The sequence below is a fragment of the Argiope bruennichi genome, chromosome 5, assembly GCF_947563725.1.
Source record: "Argiope bruennichi chromosome 5, qqArgBrue1.1, whole genome shotgun sequence".
In the NCBI taxonomy this organism is placed as follows: domain Eukaryota; kingdom Metazoa; phylum Arthropoda; class Arachnida; order Araneae; family Araneidae; genus Argiope; species Argiope bruennichi.
In genome coordinates, this window is record NC_079155.1 from 76,289,500 (window position 1) to 76,313,790 (window position 24,291).

General features: G+C 28.4%; 2 protein-coding genes across 9 annotated transcripts in view; one reads left to right on the forward strand and one right to left on the reverse strand.

Annotated features, from left to right (window-relative positions):
* LOC129968852 (FERM domain-containing protein 4A-like) overlaps nucleotides 1–12,231 on the forward strand; it is a 199,842-nt gene extending 187,611 nt beyond the window's left edge. For all 8 annotated transcript variants that reach the window (XM_056083151.1, XM_056083145.1, XM_056083147.1 and 5 more), the window contains exons 16-22: nucleotides 122–265; nucleotides 367–448; nucleotides 3,690–3,793; nucleotides 6,161–6,483; nucleotides 7,600–8,574; nucleotides 9,791–9,926; nucleotides 10,922–12,231. In XM_056083151.1, coding sequence (XP_055939126.1) covers nucleotides 122–265; nucleotides 367–448; nucleotides 3,690–3,793; nucleotides 6,161–6,483; nucleotides 7,600–8,574; nucleotides 9,791–9,917 — 1,755 coding nt within the window. In that variant the 3' untranslated portion in view covers nucleotides 9,918–9,926; nucleotides 10,922–12,231. The remainder of the gene's footprint in view (nucleotides 1–121; nucleotides 266–366; nucleotides 449–3,689; nucleotides 3,794–6,160; nucleotides 6,484–7,599; nucleotides 8,575–9,790; nucleotides 9,927–10,921) is intronic.
* A 127-nt stretch (nucleotides 12,232–12,358) lies between these two features.
* LOC129968953 (mitochondrial inner membrane protease ATP23 homolog) lies at nucleotides 12,359–23,965 on the reverse strand. The gene is made up of 5 exons (XM_056083324.1): nucleotides 23,664–23,965; nucleotides 20,273–20,318; nucleotides 17,812–18,028; nucleotides 15,872–15,961; nucleotides 12,359–12,636 (listed from the first exon to the last, which is right to left on the reverse strand). The coding sequence occupies exons 1-5, from the start codon at nucleotides 23,860–23,862 to the stop codon at nucleotides 12,436–12,438; spliced, it is 753 nt and encodes a 250-aa protein (XP_055939299.1). The 5' UTR covers nucleotides 23,863–23,965; the 3' UTR covers nucleotides 12,359–12,435.
* Between the last annotated feature and the right edge of the window lie 326 nt (nucleotides 23,966–24,291).

Genomic DNA, 24,291 nt, shown 5'->3' on the forward strand with positions numbered 1-24,291 from the left:
AAAGTAAGAATTCTCTTACCATACTGTAAAAAATTCTTATAATTCCAAAAACATTATTTATATACTTTTATTTTCAAAACATTCAAATAATACATTTTTTCCCTCTTTTTTTTGTGTATAGGAAGAAGAACTCGCTCGACTAGAGTTAGAGTACGAAATTCAAACCAAAATTGTGAACGCCGCGTACAAACTTCTCAACGATAGCTCGCTCAAGAAAAATATTCGCCGCCAAAGAAAGCTTTCGCACCAGAAAGCTGTCGCAAAGGTTAGTATTTCCCTTATCACAATGACATGAGATAGCTTTTATTCTGAGTAAAATGTTTCTGGTGTTAAGCTTTTATTTACTTTTTTTTTCCATCACGGCAGATGAAAGAAATCGAACAAAAATTGGCGCATTTCAAGAAGAAAGAATTCCTCTCGGATGAAAATGTGTATCATTCTAGTACTGGTGAGTATTGATATGGATTTTGCTTTGGTGGATTAAAGCATTTCCCACCTCCATCCTTTAAGAGTTTCCCTTATTACTAACTTGTCTGCTTAGTATCGCGTGTGTGCATGTGTGTGTAAACATATTTTAGCAAATGCGTGGCTGAGAAGAAGAAAATTTTAAAACTTCGACTTATTTCATTCGGGGGGGGGGCATATCATGAACAAGGAAGATGCAGTGGTAAAAGATCAAGTTTCTATGAGTTAGATAACACCCTCAGCTTTTTGTTGCAGCTTAGCCATCTCATTATACTATGGAATAAGCGTCTGCTACGTTACTTCAAGATCAATGACACGCGACACTACCTAGTGGTGAAAAAACCAACTAAAAATTGTGTGAATAAAATTTGATGAACTTCTAATTTCTTCAAAATTAATTGATATGACCAAACTCGTACTGTTAACTTGATATGATTTTTTAAAACCCCGAAGTTCTTTTATGGACAATTCTGTATTATAATTAAGGAAGTAATTAGACTTTGATTTGTTTGAAAATAATTTTAATACTTCTGTGTAAATATACATTATAGTCTTAAATTTTTTATAATTCAAAAAGTTTTTTTAATGTAAATTTATTCGATATTGAGATTGATAGCACTTTTAAATCAGCTTGCCGGCATTCTTCCTACTTACACACACTGTCCAGCAGCCTTAGGCAGCTGCCTAATTTTTAATAGTGCTTGTGATACTAATATATATATATATATATATAACAAAATAGACATAGCAAAATTAATGCTAAAAAGTATTATTAATCTTTCTCGTTTGCATGTTACTCAAACCAAACAGAATGGGAAAACATACTTCAAAGAGTAAGTTTCAACATGAAACTTTAAGAAAAAGCTTCAACATTTTTGCCTCCTAACATGACGTATATCCACCATCCACATTATGAGTGAGATGGAGATTCCAAATGAAGATTTAGACATGAAAATCCTGTTAAGTACTATTAAAACAGGTTACCAGAATCACTGTACCAATTGCAAAAATGATTTCTGTTATTACTATCTGTGATTAGAATGGACACACTCGAGTGCTGTGCACACCCGTCTCTCATATCTTGATTCAATATGGCACAATAATTAATTACAGTTGCAGTTATTGCTTACAACTGTTTACACGAAATATTGCATGGAAAATTTTCACTTTCATATGGAACTTCTTTCATTATTATGCAGCATTTCTTTCTCAGAGGGTTTTTCTTACTTGCTCCAGAAGTGCCCCTCTCATACTATGAAATTCTGCGAGAGTGGTGTACATGCTATTCTAAGCCAAATTTCGAATTTACAATAGTATATTGGGGGAGGGGAGGGAATCATAATAGGCGCCTGTGGCCTAATATATCAAAATTGATTACTGGTTTTTTGGCTGCTAAAAGTCTTTTAAGCTATGTTGTCTAGGCATTGGATGGAGATTCAAAAATACAACGAAGCACACGTGTTCATGTATTTTTGGCTTATGTTCTTCATTAGCGCCACACATGGAAAGGAAAGATTAAATTTTGTATTAGAGTATCAAGTGTTAAATTTATCGAAAAGGATTTAAAGTTTTTTTGTTTTCTTCACTCTTGCCCACTTTCCTGAAGTATCATGTTAATTGTGATTTACTTGAAATATTAATTGTGATAGTGAAGTTTCAGGATTTCAGATTCGAAACTCGATTTCATCGTAAATGAGCTCAGTACATATTAAGTTCATCGATTTTAAATGTCTTTGCAGTTGTGAGGCGCGGAAGTATGGAGTGAGAATACTGGGCGAGGTGCCGTTTTCGTCATTTGACCACGGTTCAAAATCATGAAGCTGTCACAGAACAGCTCTCGTGCTGTAAAATAGTTCATAACTAAATTGAATTAAGCTGTAAAACCCACGTTTCTCATAATAAAATGCAGTGGCGGATTTAGGTATTTTGTAGTCTTAGTTATACTACATTATTTTCGTACTTAGGCCAGAAGTGCCTCCCTCGTCTTTTAAGAAAATGGTCAATTTTGTTTCTAATTTCAGTATTATTTTAATGTTTAAATGATCTATTTCAGTTAACCTTTTTTTTAAATTTTATTTAGTTCGTAAATATGTATTTCTCTTTATTTGTTTTATGTTTTCAGACTATTTGGTACCTGTTTTCTCACAATATTGTTAAAACAGATAGATGCTCGATTTTATAAATATTCCCCTAATTAAGTGAACTCAATGGAACTGATTGGAACTTGACCAAATTAAATATGATGAAATGTTAATATTATTCTAATATTTTATCATTCATAGATTTTTATTAACTTATTTATTTGGCAACTAGGAAAATAAAGATTTTTAATCGACCTGCTTGCTGCCTTTTCTCCACCTAGCCAGTCTAAGCAGCTGTCTAGTTTGTTTAGTTCAAAATACGCCACTGATAAAATGCAGCTTATTGTTGTTGTGACTTATGGCACTTAACAAGGCCGCTGACAGTTATCTGTCAGCGATTTAAGCCGAATGAGCTTTTCTTGTTCTTTCAATAGCGCCAACTAGGGCCAAGAGTACAACTTAGCTACTTCATGTGTCACATTCGCTTGCACAACCCCTTTTTACAGGGGGGAGGGGCACATTTACACACCTCACTGATAGAACACAGAGGAAGAACAACCATACCAAAATCGGGACGCCCAGATCACGGGGAAGACGCTCTACCCTTATGCCAGGACGTCGGCATGCAGCTTATTAGAAAATAAGAATATAATTTCATTAATAGTCGATTAATCCATTACATAGATGTTTTTATAAATTTGTTTTCCTAACTGAATGCATTCAGTGCCTTTTTTACCTAATGTTTATCCATTATATTTAAGGTTATAAGATATATATGATTAAAGTATATTTTGTAATTAATATTCTTTTAATTACATTGCAGCGATGCATTAATTAAATACATTTTGTATATGCAATAAAATTTTTTAATTAAGATATACGAATCAGATAGACTATCATTCTATTATCTTTTGAACTAGAGGTTCGAATCTTTAATATTAGACTGGACTCGGCACTTTTAAGTCATTGTAAAGGAACATTTAATGTTTGATTTTTAGATCTGTAGCATCTGAAGGAATTTTAATATAGTTTCTCTATTAAATTTATTAGATTAATTTATGATGAATATTTCTTTTGTGTAAAATTAACCAATAGGGCCTTATCTGATCGTTTTAAAAATTGGTTTCTTTTATTTTTCCCTAGAACGTATGATACAAACTACTAGTGCCAATCTAAAAGATCTCTCCATTACTTTTTCACCAACAGAAAATGAAAAAGAAGGTGCCAAAAATAGTTTCAACAAAATGGTAAGTGATCATGAAATGTAGAATAAATTTTTATTATTATTACTAGAAGATGCGCTTATCTACACAAACAGTTATTCTTTAACAATATCTCATATCTAAGTGTCATAGATTAACTAAAGAAAATTGTAGTAGAAAATATCATGCATATTTTCGTAGTGTTTCAACACACACATATTTGAACTTTCAAATCAAAACTAATCTCTAATATCGGTTTGAAACAAATAAGGATCCTATGGCGGATTGTTATGAGCGAGGACAGAACCTGAGACCTTGTGATTCACAGCCGAGTAACAAGACCACAAGACAAAAGTAATTACTTGTGTCCCTTAGCTGTTAGCTGGCTTATAAGCTTTCACCACAGACTCTCCCTCCAGTGAGGCGGAGGTGAGACGAATGATATGGATGGTGAGTGGTGATGTATCGTGTCGTGAGTAGTGATGATTGAGTTAAATGCACCTCACCCGTTTTGATTTGGCGAGTGTGAGTGGTTGCTGTTGCGTTAAGTGAATCTGACGACTTTGGTTGCGGGTAGATGGCGCCACGACAGCTGTACGAAGGTTAAGGGTGAAGGTTCATCGTCCGAGGTCACCAATGTGGTGGTATTGTGATGAGCGAGGATAGAACCTGAGACCTTGTGGTCCGCAGCCGAGTAACAAGACCACAAGACAAAAGTAATTACTTGTGTCCCGTAGCTGTTAGCTGGCTTATAAGCTTTCACCAGAATCTACTAGCTGAAAAAGAAATGCAATATCAAATACAGAATTTAAAAAATAAATGTTGAAAGAAAATATTAGCAATAACTTTCAATTTAATCTTCAAAAGAAAAAAAAAATGTAATGGATAAGAATAAATACTGGCCTTTACAGGATGATAAATCAGTCAAATTAAATGCAAAAAAAGACACCACAATAGAATTAGGGATTTCGCCTCTGATTAGGATGCAGACCAAAAGGAGGTGGGGGGGGATATACTGATTAAAAATCTTTGCATGTGTTCAAAAGAACCGGGTAATTTAAACTTGGGTAACGAATATTTAAAATGACTTGTTTAAATACTGAAAATTAATAAATTGGTATTGCTCTAAAAATATTATATAACATGATGAGTTATATGATGATATGAGTTTTTTAGTTAAAGTCAAATTATATCTGAAAAATACAATTTTTTTTTCCTAATAAGACAAGATAATTTGATGAATTTTGTATTTTTATATCATTTTATATTTTTATCTACACTTTTCAGACATCCCTATCTGAACGAGATTATACTATAACAAAATACGCAATTTCTCGTGAGAATTAATAAAAAATAGATATTTTCTTCACTTTCAAATCCATTTCTGTTTTGGTTAGAATCTCAGTATATTTTTATGTAAAGAAATCATAATTGTATAATTTTTCATCCGAATTCTTCAAAAAACAATATAAAATGAGAAAAAAAAATGTGCTATAACATTCATCTCATTACTTTAACATTCATCTTGTATTATAATGAAGGTGTTAATAATATGACTATCAAATTTTGATTAGAATATAAGCTGTTTATAGTATTTTTATTTTCTCATATACTAAGAGAAAGTAATCCAACTATCTAATTATTCGAACTCGTGATTCTCATGAATCATCATATTTTAAACCTTTCTGAATTCGAAAAATACATTTTTAGAATTATATCTATATGTAATTTTGTCCGTCTGTAATTAACTATTATTATTACATTAACTCTATCGTTTTCTTTTTTTTTTATTCTGTAGGTTTTTTAATGTATCCACTTTTATAACAATTTAAAGCTTTTTTTTTTTTGGACCATATAAACTTAGATTTTGTTTATTTCATCTATGCTAGCATTTGAATTAGACGCTTTTGTTATGTAAATTTCAAATGGTTACTAAACATACGTCAAAGGGTAATTTATCAGCAATTATATTATAGTACAAACTTTAATTATTTTCTTTCACATTAATCAAAACCAATGACAAATGTTTGATAAAATATTGTAAACGTTTTATATTACTAATCACCAAATGACGATCTTTGAAAGGTTAAAATATTGATTTATATTTCAAGTGGAACAGAGTGCCATTTTTGTCTTCCATCTTGGCTAGAATAGAATAGATATGAAAAGAACTACTGATTGCATATAGTTATCAATAGTTTAAAACCTCCATCATGCTTCTAATAATTGAATCTCTTATTCTAATATCACCCCCCTTCATTCTAATCTGACAAATATTATCTCTAATCAAGACAATTATAATCAATTGAGTCTTTCTATCGTTGCTGTATCATAATTAAGCACTGTGTTTTTGACCCGAATATCTAATGTATCCAATCCAGGAAATAACTACAAATTGCATTTTCATTGCAGACTTCCTCTACCTCCTCTCCCGTTCCCCTGCCCAGCATGCTGAGCTCCAACTCTGTGCCGTCCAGCCCCTCTAACCCCCGCCATGCGCAGCGCACCGGTCTCGCAGCAGAGAAGTCCATCATTCTGAAGCCCGATCTCACTCTGCAGGGCTACACCCCGAGCTCAGTATACCAGACACAGACCACGTACCGCAGTCAGCAGTACCCCACCTTCTCCATGCGATCCCCTTCCACACACTCTTCGGCGTCCGGGTCGGAGTACGGCGGCATCTATGGAGACAGGGATGGAGCCCTTATATCCCTTATCGCACCTTATAGGAACAAGTAAGTGAAGTGAACGATCTTGCAATCTGTTTTATGATGATTAAAACTCCTTTAGAGAGTTATCAAATCTGATAAACTGTGTCGTAAATCAAAACGAAATGCTGAGGGCTGTGACATAGCAATGACAAGTTCTAGTATGGTATTTTTTCATTTTTGCATCATATGTGGCGTTATAAAATTAAATAAACTTTCTGCTTTTTTAAAAGGAAGGATTTCCTGATAATCTATATATCTCTTGCACATCATTGCTATACCAGTTCTTTCAGGAAACAAATATTTGCATATGTACATCTTAATGTAATTGTTTTAGCAAATGAGAGAAGATGTATTGTGTGTGAATGTAAATTTGTTAACCTTAATAAATTAACCTGGTGAAGTAAAAGTCGTAGGTGTTTTATTTTAAGAAAAAAAAAATACTAAGCATATACTATTCACGAAAATAATATGTATTTTTACAAGCCTTTTAAGAAGCAAATAACCTAAATAATATTAACAATAATCTTTCGAATAGTATTTAACAGTATAAGTAAATTTCTTCATAAAAATCAAATAAAGAAAAAGTTTATATATGGCAGAAAATTCCATAAAGGTCTTACTTCAAAAGTATTCTTATAAGAGGGAAATCTAAATTCTTTTCTCTTAAAAATTCATCTTATACTAGCCGCCCTTGGCAACCAGTTGGTTGGCTCGCCAAAATTAATGGTTGTTAAAATTTCAAACAATATTTTGCGCAACTTGTTCTTAATGACTTCCTCAGCAAATGTTTTTAAACTTCAAATCTTTACAATCACATAACTTACACTGTTTGAGAAGCCTTCCACCGTTTTGTTCAATACTAAATGCATTTCTCTTATTTTCTGTCTGTATCTTTATAGACAGAAGAAAATGTAAATATATTACAGGAAAAAACAGCGGTTTTCTAAAATAAACACATTTTAAAAACTTTCACTATTACATGATTCTCAAGTTAAATCTGAATCGTTAAGTACAACAAAATTTCAATAACTTTAAAATAATTTATTAATCGGGATGTGGTAAAAGAAAATCGTAATAGTTTGAATGATTGAATGCAGTGAATGTATATCTGTACTGAATAGTATTCTGTTTTTATTTTAGATTCGAATCTACTTTAGATTTGGATGGCTCGAACCTGTACAGCGTTCCAACGCAGCGCACAAGCCAAGCTTTCGACACTCAGGATGACATCTTGGCGACGGTTCCAGTTCCTCCTCAAGATTTAGGATTAGTTTCTAGACACAACAGTTTAGACCGTAACCGAAGGCACAGCTTCCAGAAATATAGGAAATATTTAGAAAATAGTGGCATGTTCAAGGATCAAATGCCGCAAAGAACCAGCTCCGCACAGCAATCGCATGCTGCCTATGACAATTACGCGATGTACAAAGGCATGTTTCCTTATCAGGAGCAACAAACCAATGTTTCGCCATATTCTATCCACCATCCACATCACTACCATCACCATCGGCATCAAGGTATGAAATCTCCTAATCAAGAATGCTCGGAGCAAGATACTAATTTGTATCAAAAGAATCTTAAGCTGTATGCTGCCGATGCGATGCAGTTAGGAAAACAGTATCGGAAATCGCCAACGTCTCCTCCAGACAAACTTTGGCCGGAAGCACCTGACTCTAAAAGTAGAAGCCAGAGTTTGAGTCCGTACAGTTCTGGACTTCTATCACCTGCTAGTAGTTCAGAAAGAAGTTGGACGGAAGGAAGGAGTTCCAGCCAAGGTGTGCCAACATCAGTTTCGGCAGATGCTTTGAAATCTCACGTGGACATAGTGCAATACGGTCATGTTCAACCCTACTGGGAAGAAACAAAGCCCTACGAGACTGCGGACTTTTATAAATACAGCACAAAACATCGTAAGCAGCATCAAGCAGCTAGTCAGAGTTTACAGGCAAAGCTCCTGGCTTGGAAAGCCAGCCAGTCAAGTGGCATGCAGCCTCCACCAGCCATGTCACCTGTTCTGGAGAGATCAAGGACAGCCTCGCCAGCTTGTTCCTCATCTAATAATGGCCAATCAACGTCAGCGGATGATGACCAGAAGGTGCCGTCTGATAAGCCGAGGTAGGAACACATATCTTCTGTTCAGTAGGAGGAAAAAATGTCGGGAAAAAAACCCTATTAAATGATATATAAAATTCTCTCAACTGCATTTAATTTGGTACGTTTTCATTTTCAAAATATTAGTAAACGTCAAGTATAAATAATGGCGTGAAACATCATTCCATTAGTACAGCAACTACCAAAATTGTAATGTGAATACTGTAATTTTACATTGCGATATTTTTGCCGATGACTGAAAGCTTAATGCTATTGTCAAGAACACAAAATTTACCTATTATTGAGGAGGAGAGTTCTGTGCTTTACACAAAGAAGAAGGCATAGTAAAGCAATGTGTATTTTGTTACAGAAGTACAAAAAGTAAAAGCAAAACATATTCAACTTCTTGTATTTTGTTTATGAAATAGAAGGAAAAAGAATTTCGGTTTCAATGATGCTTCATATTCAGTATAATATGTCTGTTGACATTAAATTCCCTCTTGTTGGTGTAACATGGATGTTTGATTTTTAATAACAGATATATGCCATGCATTAGGTTCTTTACACTGCAAATTTCCAATGCAATTTGATATAGAGCTCATGCTCCTGAAGCCGAGATTATGCCACCGTGACATTCATAATAAATAAATTTAAATTCCCTAAAAAGAAATCTTAAAATCTAAGTGCTGAACAATTTACAATATTGAAATAAAAGAATTTTTAAAAATATTTAATCCTTCAGTATTGTGATCACTGATTTTGTGAAGTGAAAAATTTTTATATCTATGAATTTTATATTTAATTAATCAACTTATAATTTATATCAGAGCACATATTTGAGAAACATTTTCTTCAGATATTTTAGGTATTATATTTACTCTTTCAATTAAATATTATTTATTCTTGGTCTGTATTCTCTTCACAATAATAATTTATGAAGCTCCATGCCATCTGAAATGTTTCCTACTCCACTCAGAAGAAATTTCATGTTCCCCTTTAAATTTGCTAGTAAATAAATATTTAAAAAAGCAAACAAAGCATGTAGACTTAATGACTACTAAGAAATTCAGGTAAAATAATAATTTTATTGAAAATGTTCAGATCAAATGATTTTCACATGACAATTTTTTAATTTATAAAGAAATAAAAAGTCCTTGTGAGCTTGCTATTTCTCTAACGATCATAACAAATTAGATAGGGTTGAAATAGAATTCATTCATAAATGTTAATTTACTTTCAGGCAAGAAGGCAGTTCCAGTCAACCCGCAGAAAACACAGACCAAAATGTGACTTCAGATACTTTCCATGATGAAATCTTAGATTGGTTCAGTAAGCAAGAAAAAGGAAAGAAAACAACATTAGTTTAGCCATTCAAGGTGGAGTTTTATTTCGTTTTTAATTTTTTTAATAATTTTGATGAACTATTAATATGCAATATAAAATAGATTTAATTTCATGATTCTATGAACAGAGAATTTGCATTCAATTCTTAAAACACTGAAGCCATTTCAAAACTGTATAATATTTAATCAGATTTGTATTAGGTTGGTTAAATTTTATATACAGTTTTACTTGGTTAGTCCATTATATTTGTAATTCAATTTTTTTCTCTAAGTCACTGAAATTTCCTATTGGAATTGTTAAAATATCAACTAATTCAATATGTTCATTCTGAATTAAAACTAAAAATTTTGTAATTACTTTATATCTGAATTGTTTTTATTAGTTAAATAGTCTATACTTTGTGTTCTCAATTATTATGTAATTACTTTTTAAAGACCTTGATTCACTTCAAAAACTATTATTTAATGTATTTAATCAAAAGTTTATCATTTTTTATATATGTATAAAATTTCATAAATATAAAATGTAAATTGCATTATTTTAAAGTTTTGTTTTGTTGTTGTATTCAAAGTGCTGTACACTTTTTATTAAAATTATTTGCACATTACAATCAATATTTAGAAAATTGTTAGTATTTTTAATTATAATTTATTGTTACTCTATTGATATACTATTAATTTTTTTATTTAAAATTGTGGCTTAAAGATTTTTATTTTCTCTTCCTATACTCATAGTTAGATTCTGTTTTTTTATTTAAGATATTTTTAAAAAAATTAAATTTTTACTACGGTCCAACCATTTTTGAATGACCTAAATTCAACTGTGTTATATAATCATGCATGCATATTTGTTCTAACCATTTAAAGCTCAAATTGTTTATGATTAAATTAATAGCACAATTCGATTTGGAAAAAAACAAAACATAAAGCATAATAAAAAAATGTGCATGATATGATTTTAATTAGCTCTGTTGTATATTTAAAAATAATTTCGTAAAATAAAAACATTATTTTTCCTCTCCTTTTAGGCTAACTTGTCCTAAATGAGCAAAAAGAAAATTCATTGTGTGTCAAAAATCCCAAGAGGAAGCTTCCTTCTCATATTGATCGAACAAAATGACCAATACAAGATCTTCCTGCTAATCTAACTGCATTTTCCCTTTCACGAGTTTAAAAAATTCCTAACATCAGAAGCAGAAAAAAAATATTTTATACTCCATTTCTACCTGCTTTTTTAATGAGAAAAAAATCCAAGTCACAATGTATTTCTGTGATATTGATTTGTGACAAATTAAGAGTTATTTTTATCAACGTTTTTAGTGTTTTGTCTGAAAAACATATCCTTATTATCTTCAGGACTGAAAAGTCCTGAAAACTTTTTCTTGTAAGCTGTACAGTTTTTGTTTTGTTTTTTAATTCTGTGATATTATCAATGTATTTTTTCTTCCTTTAGTTATTTTTGTCTTGTTGAGCTTTGTTTATTCATATTAGTCATTACACATAATTATCCATTTTAAATTGACTTTTTATTGTATTAAAATCCAAACTACTATGGCCCATACGACTTAATTATTTCTTACTTTGTCATAAGTTTGCACATATTTCAGTATAATAATGTTAAAAATCATGATTAACTTACCAGAAGGATTTCAGATTGATGATTTATAGTTATTAGGTAAATATTTTCAAGTATGACATATCAGTTAAGAAATTTAGACAAAAATATATATCTCAATAAATATCGAGGAATTTAGCATTTTTGATTGAAATAGGTCGAATTTTTTAAACTCTAAAGAGTGCCTATTTATCAATAGTCACCAATCAGCATCTAGAAAGTATGGCTTTGTATTTGTTTGTAACAAGACAGATCTGTTGCATTTATTTTGCTTTGTATGTCAATGCAAGCTTTCCAGCATGTAGCTATAGTACAATGGAAATCTTATAGGCATGAACATGCACATGTTAGGATTTCCTATGACATTTGTATAGTTGTAAATATTGTATATGGTGAACATGGTATATCCATGTCTGCAATATCCAGTCTGTTATTATGTATTTTGAAAATTATGTACTTACATAAATATATTAATTGATTTAACATTGACTGCATTTGATATGTTTTAGATTTGGCAATGTTTTAGTCGGTGTGTATTTGTTGTACGATTCATCTGTGAAAAAAAGCATTGCGTATAATTTTAAATGATTCTGGTCTTTTTTGTCCTAAATATTTATTTATTGTTATGATTAAATAGATTTAAAATATTATGTTCATGAGTGTGACATACTTATCATGTTGAACAAAATTATGAAATACAATAAAATTCTATATCTTGTGTGATTTTCTTTTTAAATGTGTATAAAACCACATAAGAAATATGAAACTGTGTAGTCAACAACAAAAACTTAATATAAAATTATCCCATTTTCTGATTAAACTTAAGAATTATAAATAATACAAATTAAAATTTTCACATAAAATATGTTTTATCTTCAATATATGTTACTTACAAATCTAAAATTTCAAAACTAATTTACATTATTTTCATGAGTGTCCATATCCATACAGATACCGTTCTCTATAAATCCTGGCAATATCATTGGAATTCCTCCGCAATCGCCTGCCTAAGGGCTCTAGATCATTGTAGCATTTGGTAAATACCCGATTCATTGCAGCCTTTGCTTCCTCTTCTGTCAAATCTCGAACCGCTACTACGGAGGCAAGAGCTTTTCTCTTCACACATTCCTACAGGGCCAAAAAAAAAAAAAAAATCAATCAATGAATAAGCAAATATGTATTTTTATTTCCTTAAGGTTTCATTTAATCAAGTTGAATGAAGAAACAAGGCATACAATTACAGTACTTGACAGTAATAATAATGATAAAAAAGAATGCATAGATTTTAAGAGTACATACTGCAAACTATTATTATTAAATTTATGTTAAAGAATGCATATAAATAAAGTGTATTTAAAGACCAAACCCATGAGAAAAAAACTTGATAAAACTAATGTTTCAATTTCTCTGAAACACTTAAATGATTAAAAGACGTAGAAAATAATGTCGAAAATTCGATATTTTTCGTTTTTCAGTGCTTATAAAAAATGCCACATTCACACAAAGTAATAGATTAGACATCTAATGAAAGGGAATTTAATGTTGAATTCAATACAATCAACAGAAGTGAAATAATTCATAAAAAGTAAATGATAGTTACCACTGCAATGTCCAATTGGTATTTGGTTGTGTATTCCTTATTTTTCAACTCGGCTGTATAGAGATGATTCATTATAATGTCGATTAATGTTTGCAACTGTTTTTCCATTATAAAGTAAGGCCATCAGGCAATTGTAGTTTAATTAATTTTCATTTATTTGATAGATATCTCATTCGTACATGTATTTTCAAGCTGCAATACAAAATGTTCAATTGGTTTTGTATGAAGGTTGCTACTGATCATCCAAAAATCCCAAGCTTTCTGTGGACCACTATTTACATATCAATGTTGTATGAAAAGGAATTGAGTCATGTTAAAAAATGATGCATTAATTAGAAATTGATCCCTCGTTGAAGATGTAGTTTTGGTTTTAGGATGCTGTTAATGTATTTTCAAACATCAAATGTGCCATTAGTGTATACTCTCTTATAAATGTATTTGTTTATTATCAATTGTATGCAATTGGCGAAATATAATTACTGAAAATCCTAAAAGTGCGATCTTTGGCAATTTATCACTAGAATGTGATTAATGCAAAAATACCAGAAAACCAAATGTATGTTTTGAATGCCCCATGCCTTCTTTTCCCAACAGATAAAGACTTGAAACAGTTGCAGAAATTGAATGGGGAACTAAGACATTTTTGATGGAGTGGGAGGGGCAAGCAAAAATATTTCCCTAAATTACTCTGAAAATAATACACAATACTTAATTTAATATTTAAATCAAGATATATAAGAATTGAATAGAAAATTTAATTACAATTAATATTTGTTTGCAATAATTAGTTATTTGTACTGTATCAGGATAAAAATTGTATGATCAAACAGTGAAGAATAATAGAAAAATAAGAATACATAACATAACCTTAAATGAAATATATTTAATGATATACCGTAAACAGATCATCAACTTATTTAAATTTTATAATAAAATAAAATAGTTGCCAAAATTAGTGCAAATAATTATTAAACTTGTCAATATATTACTTAATTGAATTAATTAAAGAATACTATATGATCATATTAAATTGATTTGGTGAACAAATCAATTTCATTTTTTCTCCAAACTATACATTATCAATGTTGCTTTTGTTGAACGAAATAATAATTATTTGAAATAAACTTATTATTTCTCAATGAAAATTAAATTACTAATAAATTTTTTTTCTTTAAATTAAAAGTATTTTTGGAAAAATATTTGTTTAGTTAAATTTCAAAATGTAAATATTTTTTAAATTAAAAGTTTCAATTTTTTTAAACTAAATCAACTATACTTCTTTTAAAAGTCGAAATATTCATAAGCTGTAAAACTGAAGTGAAACTCTTAAATATTCCAGTAGCTTAAAGTGCATTGAAAGGAAACAAGAATATGCTTAATTTGAAAATTAAATTTACAATGCTAAATTTAAATTATAAGATGCAAAAAAAAAAAAAAAAAGATTCAAATAGAATTTCAAAATATGAAAGTTTAACTGTTTAGCCTTATTACCATATTATTTCCTTTAACTAATATAACTTCAGCCCCTCTCTTTTGATATTTCTGTCAAGTTAGATAAACTCATATTACAAAAGAGTGGTGCCAGCAAATGTCTATGTTTTACAAGATTAGCTTTAAGCATTAATCAAATAAGGAAGCTAGTTTTAAAAGACAAACAATTTTATTTTTTTAAATCCATAAATGTGCTACTGAAAAATTATAAAATTTTTTTACAGTTCCCTGATCTCATCACTTATATTTAGTAAAATATTCCTGATAAAATTACTAATCAAGTTATGGAGTTTTGAATTATATTATTTTAAAGTCTATCCTCAGCCACCTTGAACAAATGTCATCTATTGATTGGCAGATCCTACTCAGGGCTGCAGTTGCAATGGTCTAAAATAATGGAATACAAAGTTTCATAACTTGGTCACAGAGGAGTAGAACATTGATTTGATTAAATTATTATTTTATCAAGAATATTTTACAAAATATGGCTAACAGAATCAGGGGATTGAACAAAAATTGGTACTTCATAATTTTTTTCAGCAGTATATTTATTGACAAGAACAGTAAAAAAAAAAATTTTTTTAATGTCATTTTGAGCATTTTTCAAATTAGAAGCATATGCCTATCTCTAACTGTTTTGAAATTAACCAGTGGATAAGGATTAGAGTAGATAAACATCTTGTGCAGTGAAGTGGGGTTAGATATTTTTGATGAGAATTACTGTTATTCCAAAAGCTTAAAAGTCTTCGATTGTAATCTTGTCGTGATTTTTAGATGGAAAAGAAAAAAAAGAATTCATTAAAATTTTTTAGATGAAATTTTAGATGATTCCAATTTATGACCATTTGAGAATATTAATTAAAAATAAAACTGCATACAGCGAACATTAAATTAGCAAAAAAACTTTTTGTAACTGCAGTTAAAGAAATACCCATAATTTCGGATGCAACAAATAAAAACAAAAAATATCAAGCTCAATAATTAGAAGAAGCTTTTACAGTTCACTACAGACTGCTAATTGATTAAGACAGTGAAATTAATTGTAGTTGTTTTATTTTAAAACTTAAGATTAAAAAGGGATTTATTACATATATAAATATACTGCAGTGGTTTTGCAAGAGCTTACAATAATTTTCGATAAATTTTCAAAATAAAGTTTTCAATTCAATATTATTTTAGCAAGAGAAACTTATGTCTAAGGTTTCATAAAATAATCACAGCAGCAGCACATAAATCCTTGTATTTACACATAAATAAAAGTAAATGGTTTACCTGATGTTGTTTCTTTATTCGAATTAATGAAGCTGTACCCATGACCATAGCACTCAAAAAAGAACAATGCATCAGATTAGCTGCTCGAATCTAAATAAATAAAAAAACATGATAATAAAATCAGCATTTTAAGAATCACAAAATTTTTTTGTAACAAAGCAGTCAAAATACTACAAAAATTACAATTATACCTCCTTAGTATAGCATGAAAAGAGCTTTCCCCAAGCAATTAACAATGAGAATGATATACCACTAAGTCTTAGTCCAATATCTGATTAATATTTGTTTTAAGCAATATATTATAATGAAATAGATATAATTTAAGTTTTCATAAAAATTTTAGAATATGGTTATATGTTAATGGCATCAGGCAATATATATAAATTTTAAACCAAACATTTTAGAAGTTTTAACTTCTTTTTTTTTTTTTGATAGTTAAATATTTCTTAATTCAGTAGCTGTTCTCTTTCATTTCATTTTTCACTTTTGCTTTCTGGATAAAAACCAAGATCACATTTATATTAAATTATCTTCGAAGCAGAACTTCAAATTATTATTCTTCACATTAAAAAAACAAGAACCAACAACAGCATTTGTTAACTATTTCAAATATTTAGAAAATAGCTTTCTTATTATATAAGTTTAAGAATGGAAAAGCAGACTATCCAGGCAATTCTTGAAGTAATCAGAAAATGAAAATAATCATCAAAAAGTTATAACACTGTGTACCAATAATTGCCGGCTGCTTTCTAAAAAACTCTTCAATGATTGTTCAATTTAGTCATCCCTAAATACACAGATTACAGTAGAGTGAATATTATAAATAACTGCATCAACCTCAAAGTAGTTTATGACATCTAAGATATTTTTTTTCAAAAATCTAGAAAATTGTTACTTATTTGACTGCTATGACATAATAGCAAGACTTGGAACAATGTTGGCAGTACAGTATGTATATGTTGGCACAGTTTTTGTTTTCAAAGTGCTTTTGTTTTTTTAGATGTAAAGTTTTTTAAATAAAAATCAAATTTAATGGTTACTGATTTACTTGTAAAATGGGAAACAGAAAAGATTAAGCTGACAAGCAGAATTAACTTATAATGGATTAAAAAAAAGTTATTTTGAAAACTGACTAAAAGGAAAGAAGATATCACTTTCAGAACATTTGGCATTTAGACAAATAAAAATAATTAGAAAATTAGGGAAACATATTTTTTCAAAATATAAAAACTTCTATAAACTAAAAAACTTTATTCCCCCCATTATTTACATTTTTTAAAAAATTCTAGTTCTAATTAAAACAAATTTAAATGAAATTAAAAATCTACTACTACTGTTGAAATATATTATAAATATAGCATATTATTTAATAATAATTTTATCAGCTAAAAATTTGATTAGATTTGTTTTTAATAATTCAAACAATTTGCTTATAAACCATTGTAAGCAAAATTAAACTTAAGATTCACAAATTTTTTAATTATATTGACAGCATAAATTTTAGATGCTATGAAATTACAAATGGATAGAATTAAACCTTTTTTAAACCAGAGAATTGATTAGTACAACAGTGCATCATATTCAAAGGCATAAAAACCTTTTATATCTTAAATTAAAATAAATATTAAAAAAAACTCAAAGATAATAAAAATATATAAATTCATTATTTTTTAAACAATTAAGAATCAGGGATAATTTTTAAATGGTAAATTGAATAATAAATGGCCTTTTCCCATTAGCATGAAAGAAGTCCAAATTCCCCTGAAATACAACCTTATGTTATAGTTTTAGACTTATTTTAGAGCATCACATTGTTGCACTTAGTACAACTGTATATATATTTTTTTGATATTCAAGTCAATATTCATATTAATTGAGTTAATAAAATATTAAGAAGCTAAAATTATTTAAATCAAAATATTAAGAAACTATAATATTACCTCAGTGCAGAGCAAATGATCAACATTTGTAAAATCTACATGAGCTCTACAAAAATCAAACATATGCACCATTTCATGAGCTAAGGCACCATGAACTGCAGCTTTAGAAGTAGCGGTATTTTGACATACAACAATCTGATTCATTTCAGCATCATAGCCCCCTGTCACAACTTTACTGCATGGCTCGCAAGAGATGTGTCTGTTCAAATCAATACCACTGTAAAATAAAAATAAAATAAATTTTTAGTTTTTTAGTATTGTTCTTTCTAAGATGAAATCAGAACATCAAAATAATATTTAATTTCTAAAATAATGGTTATTGGACATGATAAATGCTTATTATCCAGTAAACTAATTCCTCATTTTTATTGTGGTCGATTTAAAAATGATAGAAATATGCAACTAGATATAATTTTCAATTTTGATTAATATAATTAATAATTATATTATAAGATATAATTTATAATTTTCAATGCAGAAGTGCTTTTACTTTACTGAAAAAATCTTATTGATCTTATTAAGTAGTGAATAAAAAAAAACTGTTAAAAATAAATAATTAATTCTTTAAAATAGAAAATAATTAAATGCAAAAAAAGTAATAAATAGCTATTTCACCTTTTAAAAAAATGTAGCTTTTTTATTCTGTTTTCTCTTTTAAAAAATGCTTTTCTTTTAAAACAAACGTAATACTGATCAGCTAAATTTTCTGTGAACATTAATAAATTAAGATTTCCATATTAGCATTTGTCAATTAAATATTAAATTCCTAATATTAATTCAATATATCTAGTTGCAACACAGAATGTCATTACAAGCACATATAAACACAACAAACTAATTTCAGCCACAATGTAATGACAGGACATTTAAATCAAAATGATTCTCAATGTTATTTGCTACGATATCAAAATTTGTTTAGGCAATTAGGAGAAAAAAAATTTTTAAGAATGACCATCTATTGTCAGAACAATATTTTTGGTTATCTGTATGATGAAAGTAGAAAAGATAGCTATCAGTGAAAACAAGTTTTCATTCTTTTTATCATATATTTAACAAAAAAAAAAAAAAAAAAGATTATTACAAATACAGATAGATAGAGCATCACAAATTTATAAAAATTAAAAATACATTCACAAAACAGCAAATTAAATACAACCTGACTCTTTAATACAACCCATCTTTAAAAACAAACAAACTGTGCATGAAAAGTTAATAATATTTATAACTTGTTTTTAGTTTTAAATAAAAAATAATTGTCAGTACTTATAGTTTTTGCAGTTCAAACAACTTGTAGAATATAATTAATGAAATCTTCACTAATCTACAACAAAAATCTTTGAGATCAAGTTATTTATAGATCAATATTGAAGACAGATAGATTAAATATTTTTTTAAAAAATGACTTTAAGTTTTAGTTGGGAAATAAGAGTAGCATTATCCCTTTTATTTAAGTTTTAATCCTTTAATGAACTTTAAAAAATGAAATAAAAATTAGAATATGATGGATTTCATATATTGCCTAACAATCAAATTTACCATTTATATCTACATATAAGACAAAAATTTATGGAACGTTTTCTAAAGCTAAATTATGTAGATCAACTTGTATATAAATAGAACAGATCAACTTGTAATAATCGTACAAAAAACACTGGCATTATTAATTGGGCACAAGCAATCACTAAATACAGCAATTTTTATTTCTACAGTTTGTATTTCTTCAGAAAAATTACTTTTAAATGAATAGATTATTATATTTGTTAAAAAGAGTTGTACTTTTTATGAAAATGAGTTGTTTTATTTTTTAAATTATTTATTATTGATTGTTTGATTTGTCATCACTAAAATGAAACAAGCAAAATTTGCTTCATGATGATGGAAAAGTACTAAATTATATACAAATAATAATAATAGAAAATTAACTTTTAAAAATAAATGGGCTAGATTCAGATATAACTACCAGAGTTTAAACCATAATTGCTAATGTTCAGCATTTTACTTTACAGCTTATTCATTACAAATTATCCCATCCGTTTTACCTGCTTAACAATATTCTTGCTCACAAAACAAAATGTTTGAATATCATAGAATTTCTTTTTAAAAATTTTTTTCATTTCAACCAATACAAAGATTATAGAATCTAAATAAATTTTTAAAGAAAAAAGTGCACTCTTGACTTTTACATGAATAATAGCTTATATTCAGAAATATATAGTATTTTTAACTTTAAAGGACTATAAACAACTTTCTGATTATAATAAGAAAATGTCATGTAATGAAATATCACAAATAAGAACTACACATTAATGGCATGATATATCCAAACACTTAACAATTCTGAAAATGAAAACATATTTGTTATGCACTCCTTCTTCAGTAGTTTGAATGGGGGGGGGGATCACAGCAAAGCATCACTTTTGTTAGAGGAGAAAATGCATATAAGAACATTTTAAAAACTTACCACCCTGCACTCTTCAGAGCATCCATCATTAGTTTTATAAGAGGACCTAGGAAAAAAAGCAATCTCTTTACAAAATATTTTTAAATACAAAAATTTTAGAATAATATATATATATATATATATATATATATATATATATATATATATATATATATATATATATATATATATATATATATATATATATATATATATATATATATATATATATATCTAATATATAAAATTCTCGTGTCACAGTTTTCGTTGCCATACTCCTCCGAAACGGCTTGACCGATTTTGATGAAATTTTTTGTGCTTATCCGGTATCTATGAGAATCGGCCAACATATATTTTTCATCCCCCTAAATGTTAGGGGTAGTCAATTATTAATTAAAAACTAACTTTCCCGCCAAAAAAATCTTCCATTTTTCCCCACCGCCAACTTTTCCGCCAAAAAAATCTTCGATTTTCCCCAACGCCAAATGATTTAGGCTTTAGTTCTTTTTTTCTCCCAACAGTAATGAGGCTAGGGTTAAGATTTTTCGGCGGATTATTTCAAACGATTCTGTTTATTTTCTTAATGTTTTATGCATTTAAAATTAAACATTGTTAATGAATCCATGTTTCAGATTCATTCTGAAGTACTTTTGAATTAAAATAGCACAGAATAAAGGAAATTAAAAATGTCTAATCTTCATAGCGTTACCCCAACTGGCGTAGAAAAATTCACGCATTTGCGTTACGTAAAAGGCGAAGAAAATTCACGCATGCGCACTGTGTACTGATCGTTGGCATGGCAACCATTATCAACGGACGATTTAAATTACTTTTAGGTTAGTTGTATGCTTTTGTAAGTAAATTGTATTTATGTTAGTTATATATTTTTTGTATATGCTTATAGTTTTAAGTACATCGTTTTTTAAGTAGTTTTTTTTAACCTGTTTACAATGATTTAAATTATTTTTAGGTTAGTTGCATGCTTTTGTAATTAAATTGTATTTATGTTAATTATATATATTTTTTATATATGCTTATAGTTTTAAGTACATCGTTTTTTAAGTAGTTTTTTTAAACCTGTTTTCGACAGATTATTTTAAACGATTCATTTTATTTTCTGAGTGTTTGATGCATTTAAAATGAAACATTGTTAATGAATCGATCCATTCATGATGAATCTGAGAAAATTTTGTTGACAAATTCTTGAGATATTACATAAATTAAGAAAGATATTCTTTAGTGCCCATAAAGTTTAAACGCTCAGTGACTCTATTATCAGTAATCATATTATTAAAAAAAATGCTTTGTTTCAGTAAAAAAATATTATTATATTAATTGCAGATTAATCCTTTACACTTTAATTTAAAGCATAAATTCTACGAGGGGTAACAGAAAATTAGAGAGATACATATCACGTTATGACTGAAGGCCTTTATAATATTATGAGTGAATTATATGACTATCAAAATTTGAAGTTTTAAAATATTTTGCTGAAGAATAAACTATTTTGCTGAAGAAGTTGGAATTGCATAAAATATTTAATTATTAAAATTTTAACGAACACTAAGATTGGCGAACCGGCTGGTCGCCAAAGGCGGCTAGTATATATATATATATATATATATTATTCTGAAAAATATTTTTCTTTGTGCCATTAAAAAACAAAATATTCATTTGGTAAAACACCATGATAGTGTAATTAAATATTCATTATGTAAAACATTCTTCACAGCTTTTATGATACAATATTTTAAATACAATTATTTCTCCTCTGGCTGTATTTTTATTTTACAATTAAATATAAATTATTAAATGGGTATTTTATGAATTAAGATATAGAACATCTTTACACCATGGTTCATATACGATTGATTGAAGAAATTTCAACCATACATGAATCTTACATTTAGAATTTTTGAAGTGTTTATATATTAAGGTAAATCATAAAAAAAAAGTAATTACATACATATAATATTATATAGATGTGTGGCTAAAAAGAAGAAACTTTTGGAATAGAATTTAATTTATTTAAGCATGGAAGGCATATTTTGTACATGGTGAAGTTAGATGATAAAGAGATGCTCTGTTAACATTGCAACACAACAACAAAGAAACAGAATTTTTTCCCTTTAGTGATTTTACTAAGATATTTAATAGGGATTTCTTTGACATGCATCAAATTATGAAAGGAAATTTTAGATATTTTTGAAAGAATGCCACAGGGATTTTTGACCTTTCGCTCATGGCATAAAAAATTGCAAAAGTCATCAGTTTTTTTTTTTTTTAGAACATATGTTAAAAATAACTAAATAAAAAAGTATAATTTCAATCAGTAAAAAAAGAGAAAATTTTTGAAAGAATATTGGCTAATTTAAGTTAAGAAAAGAAAATATATTAAGACTTGAATTAGATTAAGAAATATTATAAATATATATTGCTTTAAAAGATTTTTTTTCCCTATCGAATAAGAAGCATTTCCTTGATTGCAGTTGAAATATTTCAGAAATTAATTTCTACATCCAGAATTTAAATAACATTCCCCATGAAACAAACTATTTAGTTTAAAGAAAATATAATAGTTTGGTGATACATTATAAACAGAATAATAATTTGACATTATATTTGATCAGTATTTTCCAAGGATAAAGTTATGAAGTAATCTACAATTTAAAAGAAACCAATAGTTGCAGCAGAAATATAGACTAGGTAAACAATAAAATGAAAGTATCCAATACAGATTAATCTATAATAGATACAGTAGCACCAATTAATCATCACAAATTTTCTAACAATTAAATCCAGAAAAACTAATATACTAATAACAGGAATCTCCATTCCTGTTATTAGTACCTTTCCAGATAAAATACTTACAATAGCTGTTTAAATTCCTGATATTTTTTTTAATTTCTTATTTTATTGATCAAAGATTTTTGAGAATAATTATATACACACTTTTTGTTTTTATATCTATTTCCCAATCCATCAAACAATTACAAGAGTATTTCAGGTAAGCAGTAATTATCTTAAAAAATAATTTGAAGAAATTATTCAATACTGTTGTTTGCCCCATTTACAAAAAGTACTGAGAGAATATTTAAAGAGTCTACAGAAAAAAATTGTGAAGAGAAAAAAATGTTGTGTGCTTTGAAAAGAATATAATAGAAAAAATTTCAACTTTTTCTGATATAAAATCATTTAACAGTTGAGAGAGAACAATTGAAAAGAGTTTTAGACACGCTTGTTAGAAAAAAAAATGATTAGCAGTTATTTTATGTTTAAACTTAAATGCTCACTTATTTTATGAATCCTCATAGAATTTGATTAATCTTCTTTGGACAAATTAAAACTATTTTCCAGGAAATATTTTGAAACAATTTTATGTTAGTTGCGTTGTTTCATAACTTATACTTACTCTCACTAACAACATTATGGATTTGTCTTTCGCATTTCACTTTTTGTAAATTATCTCGTCCTTCACCAAGAAAAAGTACGCGAAACCAACTGCGAGAAATTTTATCTCCCCTTCTCTCAGGAAAGAAATCGATTCCAGCTGGATCACCAAGGGTTTCCGCGTTTATATTTTCTTGTTCTGGATTAGTTTCTTCTGACATTTTTTGTCAACAAAACGCACAAATAATTTTAGTTAAAAACACATGAACGAACTACAAAAACCGGCACATTTTAGCAGACAACTTTAATGTTTGTTTGCATTAAAGAAAATGGTTCTCTTCATTCCACTTCAATTAAACGGTTTTAAATATATCATGATATCTATTTCGCCTTTTAAAATTTAAAAAATAAATAAATTTAAACCATTATAAAAGCATCAAAGTTTATTGTGTGTGTATGTGTTTTTTGTCTAAAATATATGCAACTATAATTCTTGCACTAGATAGAAGCACGTGAAAATAGTTTTCCGTTGCTATGGCAATGCATCTTGGCTGTATTTTTGGCTCGTATCTCAAATTTTCGATTTCCCCCAAGTTTATTAGTTTTGTAACAAGTTGTATCAACAAATAATGAAATTATGTGATATTTAT

What these genes read in the sequence shown, in the direction of transcription:
- LOC129968953 (XM_056083324.1), bottom strand. Translation starts at nt 23,862, where the DNA reads ATGTCAGAAGAAACTAATCCAGAACAAGAAAATATAAACGCGGAAACC. An exon ending in CCATAATGTTGTTAGTGAGA is followed by an intron (nt 20,319 to 23,663) that starts GTAAGTATAAGT and finishes TTTTTTTCCTAG; the next exon opens with GTCCTCTTATAAAACTAATG. An exon ending in GCTCTGAAGAGTGCAGGGTG is followed by an intron (nt 18,029 to 20,272) that starts GTAAGTTTTTAA and finishes TTTATTTTACAG; the next exon opens with TGGTATTGATTTGAACAGAC.